Here is a 15123-nt window from a genome sequence, read left to right as displayed (position 1 = left end):
CTCCCTTCCCTTTCTTTCCCCTTCCCTTTTTTTGTTTGTTTTCCGAGGTAGGGTGGCCTCAAACTCACGATGATCCTCCTTCCTTGCTTCCCAAGTGCTGGAATCAGAGATGTATGCCACCACACCCAGCTAAAGCTATGTTTAAAAAAAATTTTTTTTTTTAATTTGGGATGATTGAGGGGGAAAAGAAAGAGAAAGACCTCTTGCCTCTGCAAATCAACTCCACATACATAAGCCACTTTGTGCATCTGGCTTTATGTAGGTACTGGGGAATTGAACCTGGGCTGGCAGGCTTTGCATGCAAATGCCTTTAAACCATTTAGTCATCTCTCCAGTCTGAAGCCACATTTAAAAAAATAGTTTACTTATTTATTTTAGAGCGATAGAGGGAGGCAGAGAGAGAGAGACAGAGAGAGACAGAGAATGGGTGTGCCAGGGCCTCCAGACACTGCAAAAGAACTTCAAATGCATGTGCCACCCTATGCATCTGTGAAACCATGATTTTGATCTGTGTGCCAGACTTCAGGACACTACTGTTCTCAGCCAGTCCTCACTCAGGGCTCAGAGTGTTCCCACCAGTTCCAGCTGTGAAGACAGCCAGGACAAGGAGGTCTAACGCTGGTCCTCCATGGTTTCTTGTGTCCTTTCTTTTCTTCCTTTCTTCCTTTCTTTCTTTTTTTAAAAATATTTTTATTTATTTATTTGACAGAGAAAGGGGGGGGAATAGGGGCACGCCAGGGCTTCTAGCCACTGCAAATGAACTCCAGATGCATGTGCACCCTTGTGCATCTGGCTAATGTGGGTCCTGGGGAATCGAATCTGAGTCCTTTGGCTTTGCAGGCAAAACGCCTTAACTGCTAAGCCATCCCTTCAGCCCAAACACCCTTTTTTTTCCCCCACAGGAGACTCCTCAGGCTTCAGGACTTCCACTGCTTGGCTCTACTAGGCAGGGGACACTTCGGGAAGGTAATGGGCTGAGGATGGTGGCCTGGATGAGGATGGGAAGGCCTTAGCACATTAACTGGGAGACCTTGGGACCTGCGGGCAGTGAAGAGAAAGCTCCCTGTCCTGCACATCTGGGGCCTAACTCTTTCTGGTCCCCAGGTCCTCCTGGTCCAGTTCAAGGGGACGGGGAAATATTATGCCATCAAAGCCCTGAAGAAGCAGGAGGTGCTAAGCCGAGACGAGATTGAGAGGTGTGTGATGGAGAGGAAACTGATGCTGTCTGACCCCCCCCCCCCACCCCGCCTGGGCTCCAAAAGCAGTTAAAGGCTACTCTGGCTAGCCAGGCCCCTTCTCTTTTTGCCACTTGGAAATGTAGACAGTGTGCTATTTGGGAGGCCCCCTTGTCTCTTAGCATCTCAGTGGCTCTTCTGTAAAATGAGGCCATGGTGCTTGTGCAGGCTCTGAGCTTTCCATATGTACAAATCATGATCTTAGCTGGGCGTGGTGGCGCACGCCTTTAATCCCAGCACTCGGGAGGCAAAGGTAGGAGGATTGCCATGAGTTCGAGGCCACCCTAAGACTCTATAGTGAATTCCAGGTCAGCCTGGACTAGAGTGAGACCCTACCTCAAACAACAACAACAACAACAAAAAGACAGAAAGAAAGAAAAGAAATCCTGATCCTGCCCGCCTGGCTCTTTAGGACCCACTGAACCAAGGGTGTTGTGTGGGTGTCAGGGCAGAGCCTGCGGAGGGCTTCCATCTCATGGCCTCATCACCCGCAGCCTGTACTGTGAAAAGCGGATCCTGGAGGCTGTGGGCCGCACAGGACACCCCTTCCTGCTCTCCCTTCTTGCCTGCTTCCAGACCTCCAGCCACGCCTGCTTTGTGACTGAGTTTGTACCTGGAGGTGACCTCATGATGCAGATCCACGAGGACGTTTTTCCAGAGCCCCAGGCCTGGTGGGTTCCCTAGTTCTCTGGCCCCAACTCCCTTCATCCTGCTCCTATGGGTGTACCCTTCTACCAGAGAGATCAGAGGGGCCTTGGTGCAGCTCTTAGGACATACAGGACCTTGAGCCTCCTTTTGCATAGCTGTGCATTGGGCTTATTATCACAACTCACAGGATGCTTTCAGGGAATGAAAGGAATGCTTACGCCAGAGTCAAAGGCATGATGAGCATCTCCCATGGGCTGCTGGGAGGATGCCAGTTCTCAGCATTAAACCTGGAGCTCGGTGCATACAGGCTAACACTCTACCACTGAGTTATAACTCTGGCCCTTTTTTTTGAGATAGGATCTTACTCTAGCCCAAGCTGACCTAGAACTCATTCTGTAGCCCCAGGTTGGCCTCAGACTCACAGGGATACCTCCTACTTTAGACTCAGAGGCCTATGAGCTTCTGGATTCTCCTAGTTCAGCTGTAGATGCTTTGGAATTCCAGTTGTATGTAACACTTTGTATTTGCTGGGAAATTGAACTGGGCCTGGTAGGCTTCAAGCAAGCACCTTTTACTGTTGAACTATCTGCCCAGCCCCACCCCTTATGTGTGTGTTTATTTTATTATTATTATTATTTTTTTTTTTGAGGTAAGGTCTCACTCTAGCCCTGGCTGACCTGGAATTCACTCCGTATTCTCAGGTTGACCTCAAACTCACAGCAACCCTCCTACGTCTGCAGGGATTAAAGGCATGCACCACCATACCTGGCTTTGTGTTTATTTTTAAATAATTTTATCTATTTATTTGAGAAAGGAGGAGAGGAAAAGAGAGAATTAACAAGGGACTCTGCTTCGGCAAATGAATTCCTGATGCACCTGGCTTTACATGGATACTGGGGAACTGAACCCAGGCCAGCAGGCTTTACAAACAAGTACCCTGAATACCGAGACATCTCCCCAGCACCCCTCTTTTGTATTGTTTGTTTTGGTTTTTCAAGGTAGGGTCTTGTTCTAGCTCAGGTTCACCTGGAATTCACTATGTAGTCTCAGGCTGCCTCAAATTCACAGCAGTCCTCCTACCTGTGCAAGTGCTTGGACTAAAGTCGTGTGTTACTAGGTCCAATTTTTTGTTTTTGTTTTTCGAGGTAGGGTGTCACTGTAGCCCAGGCTGACCTGGAATTCACTATGTAGTCCTAGGGTGACCTCGAACTCACAGTGATCCTCCTACCTCTGCTTCCTGAGTGCTAGGATTAAAGGTGTGTGCCACCATGCCCACCTCCAACCTTTAAAAAAATTTTTTTTTGAGAGGGTCTCACGCTGTATCTCAGACTGTTTTATAACTATGTTGTTAGGCTGAGTTTATACTTACTGGACTACCTCAGTCTCCTTTGTAGCTGGGACTATAGGCCTGTGCCACCAGGACTAGTAGCCCTGCCACAGTTGAAGGCCCCAGGAAGGGTAGGCTGTTAGTATGTCGCGACCCTAGGATGACCTTGGACCCTTCTTGATTCTTGTCTGTTCAGTCTCTTACTCACTTCTGACTGGTGCCTCCCTGGTGCCTGAACTCCCTTCACTTCACTCCTTCAGCTTTTACCTGGCTTGCGTGGTCCTGGGGTTGCAGTTTCTACACGAAAAGAAGATAATCTACAGGTAGTTTTTGCCTTAGAGCTGCTGGGCAGTGCGGGCTTGGTCTGGGGCTGGACAGTGTCTTCCTGCCTTGCTGTGTGGGCGGTGGTTACGTTCTGGGCCTCAGCCCTTCTCTGCCTCTTTGAACTGCCCCTCTGCCCTCAGGGACCTGAAGTTGGATAATCTGCTGCTTGATGCCCAGGGTTTCCTGAAGATTGCAGACTTTGGACTTTGCAAGGAAGGTGGGGCCCACTGTTCGGGAGCCCTATTTTCACGCTTTGGCTAGGCCAGCAGGACATATCCCCACCTGTGGTGCCCTGGTTCCCCCTAGCTGACTCCCCATCCAGATCCTTGTTCAGGGAGACAGCTGAGGATGTCAGCTCTTCCTTCCTAGTGTGTAGCTGGCCAGAGGGATAGTCTGTGGTCAGAACTTGAGGGGTCATTGGGTTCTGTGCTCTTGTTCTCTTGGTATGTGAGCTCAGCCCAGACTCAGCTTCCTCATGCTGTCACGTGGCTTGACAGTGATTACCCTCTAGGTTTGGCAGCTTTGCCAGGTTCCTGTAAGTTGGAACTGATTGATTTTTTTCCCCAAGATGGGGTCTCGCTGTAGCCCAGGCTGACCGGGAATTCACTACGTAGTCTCAGGGTGGCCTCAAACTCACAAGGATCTTCCTACCTCTGCCTCCCCTCCCCAGTGCTGGGATTAAAGCTGCTCTGATGTTGATTCTTACCACCACAGAGATGACAGGGACAGGGCCGCACCCAGCTGGCATTGGTGTGGATGTTGGTTTGCAGGAATTGGTTTTGGAGACCGGACTAGCACCTTCTGTGGCACCCCTGAGTTCCTGGCCCCTGAGGTGCTGACCCAGGAAGATTATACACGAGCCGTGGACTGGTGGGGGCTGGGTGTGCTGCTCTATGAGATGTTAGTGGGTGAGGTAAGTGCTGGAATGGGGCTGCAGGGGTCTCTGGGGCAGGGAGGGTGTGACCCGTTCACCCTTACAAGCTTTCTCTACAGTGCCCATTCCCAGGGGACACAGAAGAGGAGGTGTTTGACTACATCGTTAATGCAGATGCCCCATACCCCCACTTCCTGTCAGTTCAGGGGCTCGAGCTCATTCAGAAGGTGGGTCCCATGGGTCCAGGGCTGGGACAAGCAGCTGCTTGGGGCTTCTGTCCACCAGCCATCATCTTGTGTGTCCGTGGCACAACTTAAGTGGGGCAGCCAGGGCCTGGTATTGAATGCCCTGTATTCACACCTGCCCTGCCACCCCACGCCAGCTCCTCCAGAAGTGCCCAGAGAAGCGTCTGGGGGCAGGAGAGCGGGACGCTGAGGAGATCAAGGCCCAGCCATTCTTCAGGGTGAGTGGCCAAGGCCCGGCAGCCATTCCCTCTGAGGCAGGAAGCTTGCTCTTCCCTCCTTCTCAGGCTCCTCTGCTCTTGCCCTTAGACCACTGACTGGCAGGCCCTGCTTGCCCGAAACGTCCAGCCCCCCTTTGTGCCCAAACTCTGTGGCCCTGCTGACCTGCGCTACTTTGAGGGAGAGTTCACCAGGCTGCCGCCAACTCTGACCCCCCCTGCTCCTCGGAGTCTCCTCTCTGCTCGGCAACAGGCTGCCTTCCAGGACTTTGACTTTGTGTCCAAGGAATTCCTGGAGTACTGAGGAACCTCTCTTGGCACCTCTGTCTCCCAAAACTGTTAGGAACCCCATGTTATGCCTGCCTGGGGCGCAGGCGTTGACGAGCCTGTGGTGAATGGTCAGATGGCTGCTGTCAGGAGGCCTTCCTCAGTGTTACTGTGTGAAGTGTGTCCTCTGTCCCCACTCCCTCCCAGCAAAGCACCTCTGCTTCTTGGAGAGATCCGGGCCAGAAAAGGGAACCAGTGCACGGCACACTTTGGTTCGTCTTTTTAATACTTTATGGATTATTAAATTAGTGATAAAACTCTGCACCCAGAGGCATCCTGGCTGGGGCGGTGCAGCAGAATCTGGAGTTCCTTTGTGCTGAGTTCTCCGCAGGTCCTCTACCTGAGGAAGGCAGGGGCATGTGTCTTGATGCTGAGGCCTGGGAGACCAGGGTCCTCCGGGGGCTGACCCCTGCTGGTGCAAGCCTCTAGTTTTCAGGCACAAGATGGCAGCTCTGCCTCCAGCAATCCTACACAGCCTGGCTGCTGCCTTCCTCCTCGTCCTCCTCAGCCCAGAGAGTCTGCCAGGGACCCGAGGGCCACCCACAGAAGAAGTGGGCCAGGTTGCGAGTCAGACCACGGTCAAAGGGGTTGCTGGGGCGCTGGCGGAGGTAGACAGTGCGGTACGAGGAGACGAACTCCCAGGTGGTGGCGTTGATAGCCACCAGGTAGAGGTGCGAGGCCAAGAGCAGGCTGACCACCAGCGAGAAGAACAAAAGTAGCAAGAAGGTGGCGAACAGGAGTCCCTGGAACCGCAGCCACAGAGCCAGGGGCTGGTAGAAATGCAGGCCAGACCTGCAAAGCAGGGATGGGGACCCAGAGATGGGAGAGGTCAAGGGAGACTGGCACTCCTCAGCAGGCTCCAGGGAAGTCCCGCCTGTGCTGCCCACACTTCCCAATACCTGAGTAGCACCTACCATGCCAGGTACAGGCCCCACAAAAGTACCACCAGCTGTAGTGTCAGGTAGGCTACAAAGAGTGGGTGGTTGCGTTCCCCCACGCAGTTCTCCATCCAGGGGCAGTGGTGGTCATAGCGGCGGACACAGCGGCGGCATTCGCGACAGTGCCGGGCCCTCAGGGGTTGCTGTGGGATGAGGGCCCAGGGACATAGCCTGAATCTGCGAGGCCTTACCTCTAGAGGCAGGATAAAGCCACGGCACAAATGCCAGGGCAGAAACAAGTGAGGGGAATCTCAACTTTGTCCCATGCTGTCCCACAAAGTATCTGTGTGCATTACCCACCAGCACCAGGCAGAATCTGCAGCGCCGAAGTGGGGTGGCCTGAGGAACCATGGCTATCTGCTCCTCCTTGGGCTCCTGTTGAAAATGAGGAACAGGGGCTAAAGAGATGGCTTCGCGGTTAAGGCGCTTGCCTGCAAAGCCAAAGGACTCAGGTTTGATTTTCCAGGACCCACGTAAGCCAGATGCACAAGGTGTCATGTGTCGGGAGTTCCTCTACAGTAGCTAGAGGCCCTGGTGCACACATTCTTTCTATCTGCCTCTCTCTCTCTCAAATAAATAAAAATATTTAGAAAAAGGAGGGACAGGGTATGAGATAGGATCCTCTTGGGAGGCAGATATGCTAAAGGGCATATCTCTTAGGGGACAGTTTGGCTATGGGTATGGAGGGCTTGGAGCCCATCCCAGAAATGTGGGAGAAACAGAACACTGGGAACTGACTGGACACAGCTGGGCAGTCTTTGTAAGGTACTTTCTCCTCTCTGGGCCTTGGTGATTTCTCACTGGAAGATCTGGGGCTGGCAAGCAGATATGCAGAGGTGCCCTGCAAAGCACAGGGCTTGACACAGGCAAATTTCTAGGGTGTCCATTCCCTTTAGCCTTGATTGGGGTATGGCCCTCAGGGGCCCTTGGTTACCTGAGCCTGGAGCTGAGTGTTCACATAGCCTGGGTCCATGAGAGACACAGCCAGGTACAGCAGCAGGGAGCCCAGCACCAGGAGCAGAAAGGTGAGCGGCAGGAACAGTTCCCCCTGCTCTTCCCATTCCCGCAGCTCTGGAGAGGCCAGAGAACAGTGAGGTGCACACAAGGAGGGATAGGTTGGGGAGAGGAAGGATAAGGGGCAAAGGGGTTAGATATGTTGGATAACTGAAGGGAAAGGGCTCCTGAGTCTCTGACTCCCCACAGAGCAAGCCAGACCAGTTCCGAAATACCTGAGACCCTGCTGTCCACCTAGGGCTGTTTTCTTAAGGTGAAGACTTTGGATTGAGAGGGGTGTGGGCAGAAAACCAGTCCTTGGCCAGGCTTGGTGGCACACGCCTTTAATCCCAGCACTCAGGAGGCAGAGATAGGAGGACCACCGTGAGTTCAAGGCCACCCTGAGACTAAGAAGTAAATTTCAGGTCAACCTGGGCTAGAGTGAGACCCTACCTCGCAAAAGAAAAAAAAAAAAAAGGAAAAAACAAAACCAGTCCTTAAATCTAGTTGATCCTTTCACTCTAACGCACGGGAGTTAATTCCTGGGAAGGACGAGGTGAGGTCTAGGGCCAGGAGAGACTGGGGGCTCCAGTCAGTTTCGGAATGGGTCTTGAGATGGACAGGACATCGTGAGTGACAGAAAGACGCTGGGATTAATTGGGGATCAACTGGTTATCAGGTAGAGAGCACGTGGCTCCTGGATTGGTAGATGGGGCTGGAGCTTCAGGAGCTGGAGGAGACAGCATGTCTGAAGATGAGGCAGGGGAACCAGTGAGATCCAAACGTGAAGGGGGAACCAGGCGGTATCGGGTGGGCCTGGGGTCGCGCGGGGTCCGCCTCACCGGTATCTTGCAGGAAAAGCACCAGCGTGATCCCCCAGGTCAGCACGGTGTGCCCCGTTCGCACCAGCACCCCAGAACTGAGGAGCGCCCAGGGTGCCATCGCCTCGGCCCCGGGCCCCACCCGGAAGACGAGCCCCAAGGGGCGGGCCCTCGGAAGGGAGGGAAAGGGGGGAGAGAGACACAGAGAGTCCGTGGCTATGCGGGGATTGGTGGACGCGGGAAGTGGGCGGGGCCTGTAGGCCTGAGAGACTGTCTATTGGCTGGCAGTCGCGGCCGAGCGGCTCCCTCAAGCCAACAGGTGCCTGAGGAGGGCGGGGCCGGCGCGCGCGCAGCCCGCAACTGCCCCCCCCCACCCCCCCAGCTCCACCCTTGCGGCCAGGTAAGTTTCTAGAGCCGGGAAGCGAGCCCCGAACCCGCCAGGTCCCGGCACCTCGCGCATGCGTGCCGCTCCCTGGGCGCTCGGAAGATGCAGGTGCTCGCTGTGATTCTCGGGGGCCGGACGGTGCCGGTTTCCAGGGTATGACGGTCCAGGCCTGGAGAGGGGCAGGACTTTCCTATCGGTGATCCGTGATGACGTCCTTACCTCCTCCCCTCCGCTTTAGGACATTGCAATCGAAACGATGAAAAAGTGGAGGGCCGAGGTGCTTGAAGGACCCGACTTGGGTTGGCACAGCCTCTTACCGTTCTCGGGTGTTTTCGGGAAAGTCACTGGACTCCTCCGAGCTGTGGGCTGCCTGTATAACGGGAATATACTGTCCGCCTCCTAAAATCTGAGGCTTCAATTACGGAGGTGTAGCTAGCCTGGCTCTCTTGCTAGGCACCACCTACGCCCAGCTAGACCACCTCGCGGGGTCGTCCCTAGGGCCTTCCCCATTCTACCCTCCAACCTCCACCTGACTGGCCTCGCACTGGGGCTGCCCGGTATGCTTTTGTCATCTGTTTTGGTAGTTCTGTTCTTTTTTCTGATTTCCCAGGTCAGTGTGGTTCTGGACTGCCCCTCACTCCATTGGTGTGTGTATGTATATGTGTATGTGTGTGTAGGGAAACAGACTGAGGGCTGGAGAGATGGCTTAGCAGTTAAGTGTCCTTCTGCATAAAAGAATGAGGACCTGAGGGGTCCTGAAAAACTGCCCTTCTCCCCTTCCCCCCCTTCAAATCACAACACACATAAACAGCTAGGTGTGGCAATACACGTCTTTAACTCCAGTCCTGTGGAAAGCAGAGACGGGATAATATCTGGGACTCATAGACCCCAATCTCTGGAATCAATAAGAGGCTTGATTGCAGGGAAAAACAGCTAGGTGAGTGATAGTGGGGTACACCTGATATGCTCCTCCAGCCACTGCAGGCAAGCCCACAGGGTACTGCATCAGCAAATACATACATACATGCCTGTACCACACATGGGAAAAAAAATTCTTATTTATTTGAAAACATGAATGGGGGTGGCACCAGGGTTTCTTGCCACTGTAAATGAAGTCCAGGTGCATGAGCCAATTTGTGCATCTGACTTTGTATGAGTCCTGGGGAATTGAACACAGATTGTCAGCCTTTGCAGGCAAGCACCTTTAATTTCTGAGCCATCTCTCTACCCACTCTTCTGCCTGTTCTTATTTTGAACTGGCATCTCTTACTGATCCCAGAGGTTGGCCTGTTTTTGCAAACTCTGGTGATTCTCAGGTCTCTGCTCCACTGAGGGACTGGGGTTATAAGTGTTCAATGGCCACAACCAGCCACTGAAGTGGATTCTGAGGGTCACATTCATTTCATAGCAAGTGTTCTTAACCACTAAGCCATCTCTCCAGCCCAAGAATGACTCTTGCAGCAGATACATACACAGCTATAGAGAGACAGAGGAATGATTCACAATTGTAAGTTGGTTTTATTCATTCAGGATGTTGGTGATGAAACCCAGGGCCTTGTATATGCTAGGCAAGTATTCTACCACTCAGCTAAACCCCTCAGCCTCCTAAGCCCTTTCAGTCAATGCTCTAACAGGGGTGGTGGAGCTATTGTCAGGTCTTATCAAGAACAAACAGTACATTCTTTTGGTAGCCTTGAGCTTTCTCAGGCAGGCAGTTATGGTTGTCTGAGATGGGACCTTGAGCTCTTGAAACTGTTAGTTCTTGTCTTTTAATGTGGGGGAGGGGAGCACATGATATTATTTGTGCTGAGTTTTTTTTTTTAATTTGAGAGAGGCAGAAAGAAATGGGCACACCAGGGCCTCCAGCTGTTGCAAACAAACTCCAGACGCAATGTGCCACCTTGTGCATCTGGCTTACATGGGTCCTGGTAAATCGAACCTGGGTCCTTTGGTTTTGTAGGCAAGCATCTTACCTGCTAAGCCATCTTACCAGCCCTAAGATTTTTTGTTTTTCGAGATAGGGTTATACTCTTGTCCAGGCTGACCTGGAATTCACTCTTTATTCTCAGAGTGGCCTCGAACTCACTGTGATCCTCCAGTCTGCATCTGCAGTGCTGAGATTAAAGACATGCGTCACCATGCCAGGCCGAACTCTTTTTTTTTTTTTTCTTTTTTTTTTTTTAAATTTATTTATTTATTTGAGAGCGACAGACACAGAGAGAAAGACAGAGGGAGAGAGAGAGAATGGGCGCGCCAGGGCTTCCAGCCTCTGCAAACGAACTCCAGACGCGTGCGCCCCCTTGTGCATCTGGCTAACGTGGGACCTGGGGAACCGAGCCTCGAACCGGGGTCCTTAGGCTTCACAGGCAAGCACTTAACTTAAGCCATCTCTCCAGCCCTTTTTTTCTTTTCAAATTTTTTTATTAACAACTTTCATGTCTTTTTTATTGCTTATTTATTTATTTATTTGCAGGTAGGAAAGAGAGAGGGTGGAAGAAATGGGCACACCAGGCCTCCAGGCACTGCAAAAGAACTCCAGATGCATGTGACACTTTGTGCATCTGGCTTTACGTGGGTACTGGGGAATTGAACCTGGGTCCTTTAGCTTTGCAGGAGAGCACCTCTGCTTAGCCATCTCTCCAGCAACCCCTCCCCCCCATTGTGTGTGTGTGTGTGTATGTGTGTGTGTGTGTGTGTGTGTGTGTTTTAAGGTAGGGTCTTGCTCTAGCCCAGGCTGACCTGAAATTCACTATGTAGGCTCAAGCTAGCTTCAAACTCATAGTGATCCTCCTACCTCTGCCTCCTGAGTGCTGGGATTAAAGAGACATGCACCACCACGCCTGGCAAGGCTCTTTTATTATTAAAAAATTTATTTTGTTTAAATTTAATTTATTTATTTGCAAGCAGAGAGAAAAGAGAGACAGAGAGAACTTGGCACACCAGGGCCTCTAGCCACTACAAATGAACTCCAAACGCATGTGTCCCTTGTGCATCTGGCTTGAGTCCTGGAGAATCGAACCTGGGTCCTTTGGCTTTGCAGGCAAATGCCTTAAGAGTCTAGCTTTTATCAACCAGGGTTGAGTGGCCACAAAGAAGTGGGACATAGCATCAAAACTAGCCAACTTCACAAGTGAAGATACTCAACAGTGGACACTGTAAGCCTTATATTTGGCCAGACTGGCCAAATGAGCCAGTGGGTGCAATAGTGGCATGTTTGTCATGGTGGAAACCAACTGCCCTCTAATTGGACTGGAGGCCCACTCCATGGGAGGGAATACATTCCTGATACTGAAAACTTAAAACAGGGGTAGTAGTTATGAGCCCTAGGGGTGTAATATCTACTGCTGTCTGGCTAAATGTATATACTATGCTTATCAAATGGCCCAGTAAGCACTTCTCTTAATGTTCATACTCATATACTAATGCTACTCTCACTTTTGGTAGAGAATTTTCTCTTTTCAGATGGCAGTGAGATTGGGATGACTCTGAAGGCATCATGGTGCTGGAAAGAAGTGACAGGAGTGCTCAGCACTGCAATATGTATCACACCTTCCAAGGCTCAGGGTCTGTTGTGGAAGAGGTGGCGGAAAGAATTTAAGAGCCAAAGGAGGGGTAGGACCCCTTACAATGTGCTCCCTCCAGACACAAAATGGCCTGGATATCCATGACCTCACAGTGCCTGATACTACCTACACAAGACCATCATCGTAGGAGGAAAAGATCATGACATCAAAATAAAAGAGAGACTGATTGAGATGGGGAGGGAATATGATGGAGAATGGAGTTTCAAAGGGGAAAGTGGGGGGAGGGAGGGTATTACCAAGGATTATTTTTTATAATCATGGAAAATGTTAATAGAAAAAATTTGAAAAGAGAAAAAAAATAAAAATAAAAATTCAAAAAAAAAAAAAAAAAAACACTAGCCAACTTCTTAAATCTTGAACACAGGGACAAAGGAAGGGACCAGCTGGCATAGATTAGTTACTGATTACAATGCTTTAGAGACCAGCTCTAAGCCTCTTCCCAGCGTTACCTCAAGCCACCCTGTGCATATCCTATCTGAGACCCAGTGTACTAGCTTATCCTTTGGTCTGTGAATGTGAACCCAGCCACATGCCCAGCTTCATAACCACACTTAAAAAAAAAAAAAAAAGAGGCCGAGGGGGCCAGAGAGATGGATTAGTGGTTAAGGTGCTTGCCTGTGAAGCCTAAGGACTTGGTTTGACTCCCTAGAATCCATGTAAGCAAATGCACGAGGTGGCACATGCATCTGGAGTTCATTTACAGTGGCTGGAGGCATTAGCACACCTATCTCCCCTCCTCCTTCTCAAATAAATAAATAATAAAAGCCGGGCTGGAGAGATGGTTTAGTGCTTAAGACATCTGCCTGCAAAGCCAAAAGATACTGGTTCAATTCTCCAGGACCCACATAAGCACAAGGGGGCGTATGCATCTGGTGTTCCTTTGCAGTGGCTGAAGGCCCTGGTGCACCCATTCTCTCTCTCTCTACCTCTTTCTCTCAAATAAATAAATAAATATAAAATATAATAAAGACCATTAAAAAAAAAAAGCAGGGCATGGTGGTGCATGCTTTTAATCCCAGCAGTTGGGAGGCAGAGTTAGGAGGATCACAATGAGTTCAAGGCCATCCTGAGACTACATAGTGAATTCCAGGTCAGTCTGGGCTACAGTGAGACCCTACCTCAAAAAAAAAAAAAAAAAAAAAAAATTAAAATTAAAAAAAAAAAGAAAGGAGGGCTGAGAGATGAAGGCATAAGCATTAGGAGTTCAAGGTCATTCTTGACTACACTTGGGTTACGGGAGGCCCTGTGTCCAAAATAAAGAGAAAGAAAAAGAGAGGGGTGGAGCTTTGGAGGCTTAGGATACAAATGGGTCTTTCTTGGAAGTGCTCTAGGGACTTCAAGGTGCTGCCTCCTCTTCCTGCAAGTACATGGAGGCATGGTGCTAACCCGTTTATATTCAAATTCTCTCTCTCTTTTTTCGAGGTAGGGTTTCACAGTCCAGGCTGACCTGGAATTCACTGTGTTCTCAGGGTGGCCTTGAACTCATGGAGATCCTTCCACCTCTGCCTCCTGAGTGCTGAGATTAAAGGCGTGCACCACCACACCTGGTCCCCTTTTAAAAAAAGCTGAGAGATACTGTTTTTTAAGAGATGGTAAATGGAGAGATTATGAAGAACTTCTGTCCCTGAGAAGTCAAGAAGCGGTAAAGCTGCAACGGAACCCTTTTAATATGCAGGTTGATTCGGTAGGCTTGTGTGGGTGCACATTTACACACCCCTAGTGATGCTGGCCTGTGATAAATTTGGGTGATAAGGGCTTCTTCACATTCATGGTCTGGAGGTCATGATTTACTGCACAAAATCTTTTGAGACTAATGTGCCTAGTTTCCACATGAGGAACAGGTTCAGAAAGTGGAAGGGATGCCACATACCATAAAATACCACAGTGACATAACGGTAGGGCCAGGCTTCTTAATAAGTTGTGAACGCATTGTCGGTCCATCCCTCAGTTACAAAGCTATCAGCAGGGCCCCAGCACAGGAGGCAGAGCTAGGAGGATCGTCATGAGTTTGAGGGCACCCTGAGACTACATACTGAATTCCAGATCGTACTGAATTCCTGATCAGCCTGGGTGAGAGTAAGACCCCACGTTGAAAAATAAAAGACAAAAAAAAACCCACTCGCTTACTAGTAATATTGTCTAATGTACAGTGTGCATCTTTATTGTAATAAAGGTTTTAGAATTTTAAAAAAAGAGAAGAAAAAGAGACAAAGAAAAAATGTCAGTTCAGGGGAAATAAGATGGGGTTCACCCTGCAGTGGGATATGTGCCCCACAGTGGAATGGGAGATATCTGGTGGCTGCAGTTGGATGGCTCTGGCCTGGGTCACGCATAGACTGTATTTCTGACCATCTTTTTCTGGATGCTGAACTCCATGGAAAGATGTGCACTGATTTTGGTTCCCTGTGGAGACTATATTCCTCACAGAGACCTATAAAATGGCTCTCTGGTTTAGATGTCAGTCTGCTTTTGGTCAGCCTGGGTGATGTGTTGAGTGAACTGACTAACATATGTAGTTTCTTCCAGAGGATTGGATCCTGGGCTGTAAAAAACATTCTCAAGCCTTTCTTGGCTATGGTGTGAATATATCCCCTCCAAAATTCATGTTCAAACAGTACCCTGGGTATTAAGAGGTAAGACATGGGCCAGGGAGATGGCTTAGCAGTCAATGCATTTGCCTGCAAAGCCAAAGGACCCAGGTTCAATTCCCTGGGACCCATGTAAACCAGATACCCAAGGAGGCACAAGCATATGAAGTTTGTTTACAGTGGCTAAAGGCTCCAGTTCACCCATTCTCTATCTCTCTATATATATTAAATAAATAAAGAAGATAAGACATGGACTAGAAATGTAGTTCGTAGTATTTGCCTGGCATACATGAGGATCTGGGTTCCATCCCACCTTAAATTTTTAAAAAATAATTAATTTATTTATTTTTAAAGATCTTATTGTTATTTATTTATCAGAGATGGGGAGGAGAGAGAAAGTGAGAATGGACACGCCAAAGCTTCTAGCCACTGCAAAAGAACTGCAGACAGATGTGCCACCATGTGCATGTGGCTTGTTTGGGACCTGGAGAATCAAATATGGGTCTTTAAGTTTTGCAGGCATGTGCCTTAACTGCTACGCCATCTCTCCAGCCCCCAAACTTATTTATTTATTTTGATTTTTAAAATAGCATACTTTATTCAGATATCACAGGGAAAA

General features: G+C 49.9%; 2 protein-coding genes across 3 annotated transcripts in view; one reads left to right on the top strand and one right to left on the bottom strand.

The window, feature by feature from the left end:
* Positions 1-5459, top strand: part of Pkn3 (protein kinase N3) — a 32082-nt gene extending 26623 nt beyond the window's left edge. For both annotated transcript variants that reach the window (XM_045161132.1, XM_045161131.1), the window contains 9 exons: positions 903-966; positions 1105-1196; positions 1730-1906; positions 3471-3533; positions 3675-3751; positions 4305-4447; positions 4528-4635; positions 4791-4871; positions 4960-5459. In XM_045161132.1, the coding sequence (XP_045017067.1) occupies positions 903-966; positions 1105-1196; positions 1730-1906; positions 3471-3533; positions 3675-3751; positions 4305-4447; positions 4528-4635; positions 4791-4871; positions 4960-5172 (1018 nt within the window). In that variant the 3' untranslated portion in view covers positions 5173-5459. The remainder of the gene's footprint in view (positions 1-902; positions 967-1104; positions 1197-1729; positions 1907-3470; positions 3534-3674; positions 3752-4304; positions 4448-4527; positions 4636-4790; positions 4872-4959) is intronic.
* Positions 5401-8109, bottom strand: Zdhhc12 (zinc finger DHHC-type palmitoyltransferase 12). The gene is made up of 5 exons (XM_004671598.2): positions 7969-8109; positions 7068-7204; positions 6434-6508; positions 6110-6276; positions 5401-5987 (listed from the first exon to the last, which is right to left on the bottom strand). Exons 1-5 carry the CDS (start codon positions 8066-8068, stop codon positions 5663-5665), a joined length of 804 nt encoding a protein of 267 aa, XP_004671655.1. The 5' UTR covers positions 8069-8109; the 3' UTR covers positions 5401-5662.
* Between the last annotated feature and the right edge of the window lie 7014 nt (positions 8110-15123).

Source organism: Jaculus jaculus, chromosome 1 (assembly GCF_020740685.1).
Source record: "Jaculus jaculus isolate mJacJac1 chromosome 1, mJacJac1.mat.Y.cur, whole genome shotgun sequence".
NCBI classification, from domain to species: domain Eukaryota; kingdom Metazoa; phylum Chordata; class Mammalia; order Rodentia; family Dipodidae; genus Jaculus; species Jaculus jaculus.
Note: the sequence above shows the minus strand (reverse complement) of the source record. Positions and strands in the feature narration are given on the sequence as shown.

Excerpts from the sequence above, each read along its gene's own strand:
- Zdhhc12 (XM_004671598.2), bottom strand. The coding sequence starts at position 8,068 with ATGGCACCCTGGGCGCTCCTCAGTTCTGGGGTGCTGGTGCGAACGGGG. Across the intron at positions 7,205-7,968 it reads GCTTTTCCTGCAAGATACCG|AGCTGCGGGAATGGGAAGAG; the intron begins GTGAGGCGGACC and ends TGGCCTCTCCAG. Across the intron at positions 6,509-7,067 it reads ACACTCAGCTCCAGGCTCAG|GAGCCCAAGGAGGAGCAGAT; the intron begins GTAACCAAGGGC and ends CATTTTCAACAG.